This window comes from Temnothorax curvispinosus, unplaced genomic scaffold (assembly GCF_003070985.1).
Source record: "Temnothorax curvispinosus isolate PA1 unplaced genomic scaffold, ASM307098v1 QBEX01017874.1, whole genome shotgun sequence".
Classification (NCBI taxonomy): Eukaryota; Metazoa; Arthropoda; class Insecta; order Hymenoptera; family Formicidae; genus Temnothorax; species Temnothorax curvispinosus.
The window spans coordinates 7,186-10,557 of record NW_020227654.1 but is presented as its reverse complement, the minus strand read 5'-3'; the positions used below and the strand labels follow the sequence as shown (position 1 = coordinate 10,557).

The 3,372-nt window shown below is 45.3% G+C and overlaps 1 protein-coding gene across 1 annotated transcript; it reads left to right on the top strand.

Moving 5' to 3' along the window:
- The first annotated feature begins 589 nt into the window (after nucleotides 1-589).
- On the top strand, nucleotides 590-1,308 carry LOC112467898. The gene is made up of 2 exons (XM_025036791.1): nucleotides 590-888; nucleotides 963-1,308. The coding sequence occupies exons 1-2, from the start codon at nucleotides 602-604 to the stop codon at nucleotides 1,195-1,197; spliced, it is 522 nt and encodes a 173-aa protein (XP_024892559.1). The 5' UTR covers nucleotides 590-601; the 3' UTR covers nucleotides 1,198-1,308.
- The last annotated feature ends 2,064 nt before the right edge of the window (nucleotides 1,309-3,372 follow it).

The window sequence follows — 3,372 nt, the reverse complement described above, 5'->3', positions numbered from 1 at the left end:
CCCTCGAATTTAACAGGGTGGATTGCTCCAACAACTCCTGCTCCATGTTATTGCACGATCCTCTTGCTAACGCCATTTGTTGCACTCACGACTTCCAGTTCTCGACTATTGAGCGTATCCCCTAGATTCGTCATTTTATATTCTACTAATGATGCATCGTTTGCTTATCATATCTAATTTCATCTCAGCAGCCGTACATCGGCGCTATTTGCAAAATTTGCAGTTTTACACGTGTTCGATGAAATCATTGCGAGACACGTACGTTCACGAAAACGCGCCATTGACTTTTGGTGATTTGATCTGTATCAATGCAGCAGCCGTACATCGGCGCTATTTGCAGTTTTGCACGTGTTCGATGAAATCATCGCGAGACATATCGCGACATGTTCTTCAAAACAATAACGCTCCATTGAATTATGCGAAATTGCAAATTTTGCAGTTTTGCACGTGTTCGATAAAATCATCGCGAGACACGTCGCGACATGTTCTTCAAAACAATAACGCTCCATTGACTTATGCGAAATTGCAAAATTTGCAGTTTTGCACGTGTTCGATGAAATCATCGCGAGACACGTATGCTCTTGAAAAGAAATCATATTTGATGCCCGATGAGGTGATCTCATCACGAATGTTCTTGACAAAGATATCACATTTAACGTATATGTGGATTGTGGTGGCGGTCACCATGCAGCAGCCGTGCATTGGCGCTATTTTTGCAAGATTTGCAGTTTTGGGTATGTATAAATGGTCTACGAGGATTCTAGAGCGCAGTCGAGAGTTCGATACGGTTCGAGTACGTCGCAAACAGCCTCCAGATACGATGAACACTCACGGTGCGAACTACTACGTTCCGATTCAGGACGAAACGTGCGAGAAACAGCACAATGAGTATGTACCGCTAATTTTCATATATACTTGTGCAAAAAAAAAACTTTTATAAACATATAATTGTATTTTTTCAGTTTTGATAAACCCCGTTATACGCCACGTATTTTGGGAAGAAGATTTGCCTTGACATCAACAGCGTATAAATTTTTGGATGTTGGAATCAACGCGGGACCTATGTCCTCTGTGGATATACTTATTGGCGGTAACCGAGGCAATCGGATAATTCTGCTACATGCAACGTGGGTGACATTCATCGAAAAACGTGCACATATACAGCGCATCTACAGTCATCGGCACCATCATCGCTAACATTTCGAGATCTGGAGCTTGTTAAAATACGTGACGCAGATATTGTAAAATTGACGTCGTGCGGCACCAGCTTGTACATGAAACCGTCAACTGTACTCTTCCTGTTCGAACTAGAACATTGTGTCGAGAATGTGTATTTTCAACAATGTCAAAATGTTCACGGCGTAAGTGAAAAATTCAAACAATTTGTAACAATTTTACGTCAAAATTGTATTACCGATAAATGTAACGCAGTTACAATCTTGCGTGACGTTTATGATAAAAATTCGATTATTGATTGCGAATTATTAGCCTACGCTTTGAATACTATTGTGTATAATGCGCTACATGATAAATAAATGCATATAATATGATTAAAAAGTTTTTCCTTTTCATTTACCGTTCATCCCATTTCCTGTCATAAAGCTGTCTTCGTTTATCGTTTACTTAAATGTAATATTAAAAATTAAATATTGCGAAAATCTGAACGATTAAATATCGTTGGCGAAGAAAAGATACGTGATCGCGAGCAAGAACGCGCGAGGGAAAGAGACCGCGCGAACGAGAAGACTCGCGCAAACGGGGGGACGGGGGCGCGAGACACCGCGCGAACGAGAAGACGAACGGGGGACGGGGGAGAAACATCTACGGCTGGATTCGGGGAGCGCGCTATTAGCGCTATTTGCTTGTTCTATCCTTGTTTTACACCTGATGAGCGATAAAGACAGAATGATGCAATAGCGCTAATAGCGCGCTCCTCGAATGCAGCCTACGAGGGAGAGATAACGCGAGCGTTCCGTGTGACGTCACGCGGACTCCGCGGCGCGGCGAAACGCGAACGCGGGTCCCCTCGCCCCGCGGCGCCGGAAAACGCGAACGCTCCGCGGCGCGGCGAAAACGCGGATCCCCCCTCGCCCCGCGGCGCGGCGGAAACGCGGTCGCTCCACGGCGCCGGAAAACGCGGACCCCCTCACCCCGCGGCGCCGGAAAACGCGGACCTCCCTCGCCTCGCGGCGTCGGAAAACGCGAACCCCCCTCGCCTCGCGGCGCCGGAAAACGCGGTTCCCCCTTCCCCTTCCCCTGCGACGCCCGAAAAACGCAGTTCCCCCCTTCCCCTCCCCCGCGGCGCCCAAAACACGCGGTTCCCCCCTTCCCCCTCTCCCGCGGCGCCCGAAACACGCGGTTCCCCCCTTCCCCCTCTCCCGCGGGGCCCGAAACACGCGGTTTTCCCCTCCCCTCTCCCCCCGCGGCGCCCGAAACATGCGGTTCCCCCTTCCCCCTCCCCCGCGGTTTCCCCCCCGCCCGCGGTTCTCCTTCCGCCCGGGTTTCCCCCGCCCGCGGTTCCCCCTCGCCCGCGGTTCCTTTCCCGCCCGCGGTCCCCCCTCGCCCCTCACCCCCCCTCATTGCTCCCTAGTTAGAATCGGCCTAGCTTACCTACTGAGTGTCTTGTCCCCTTTTTAAATTCTGCAAAAATCGCAAAGTAATTGTATTTTGAATGAAGAAATCATCATTTTCCTAACTTTTCAAAACTTTCTAAATGTAACAATCGTCGGAGTCAAAATATTGTATTCGATCTCCTTAACTCACATTCCATCAATAAATACTCAGTACATTAATACAATCATCGAAAAGTAAAGAAAAATATATTTGATTTGAATATTTTGCGTAACAGATAAAAGGTTGCAAATTCGACATCATGTGTAAATGTATTTTTTATTTGTTTCCCTGGATTTGCAACACTTTTGCATTAATTTTGTAACACAAAATTATTCATTAATAAGTTGCAATAATTTGCGTAACTAGTAGAGGGTTGCAAATTTATATTCGGATAAAGTAAGACATTTGAAGCACTCCGTAAAATTTGCAAAACTTTTGCAATTTTTTCACGCTTGTAAAAAGTGCAAAATAATAATTGTTGCTTATTTTTCAAGGTTGCGGACCTTGTCCAAGGTTGCAAACTTAACAGCTTGTGACGAAAAATAATCTCAACGTTTGCAACCAATTTGCAAAATTTTTGCAATTTTTTTGGCAAAATTACGACCAAATAAACAATTGTTCCATCATTAATTTAAAAAAAATATGTTGCGTGTAACATAGAAGGCAAATTGGTACAGCTGTTCGGGGTAGTTGTAAAAGTTATTCTATCGGTTTGCAGCACTTTTGCAATTTTTTCCTCCAACTTACAAACAAAAATTA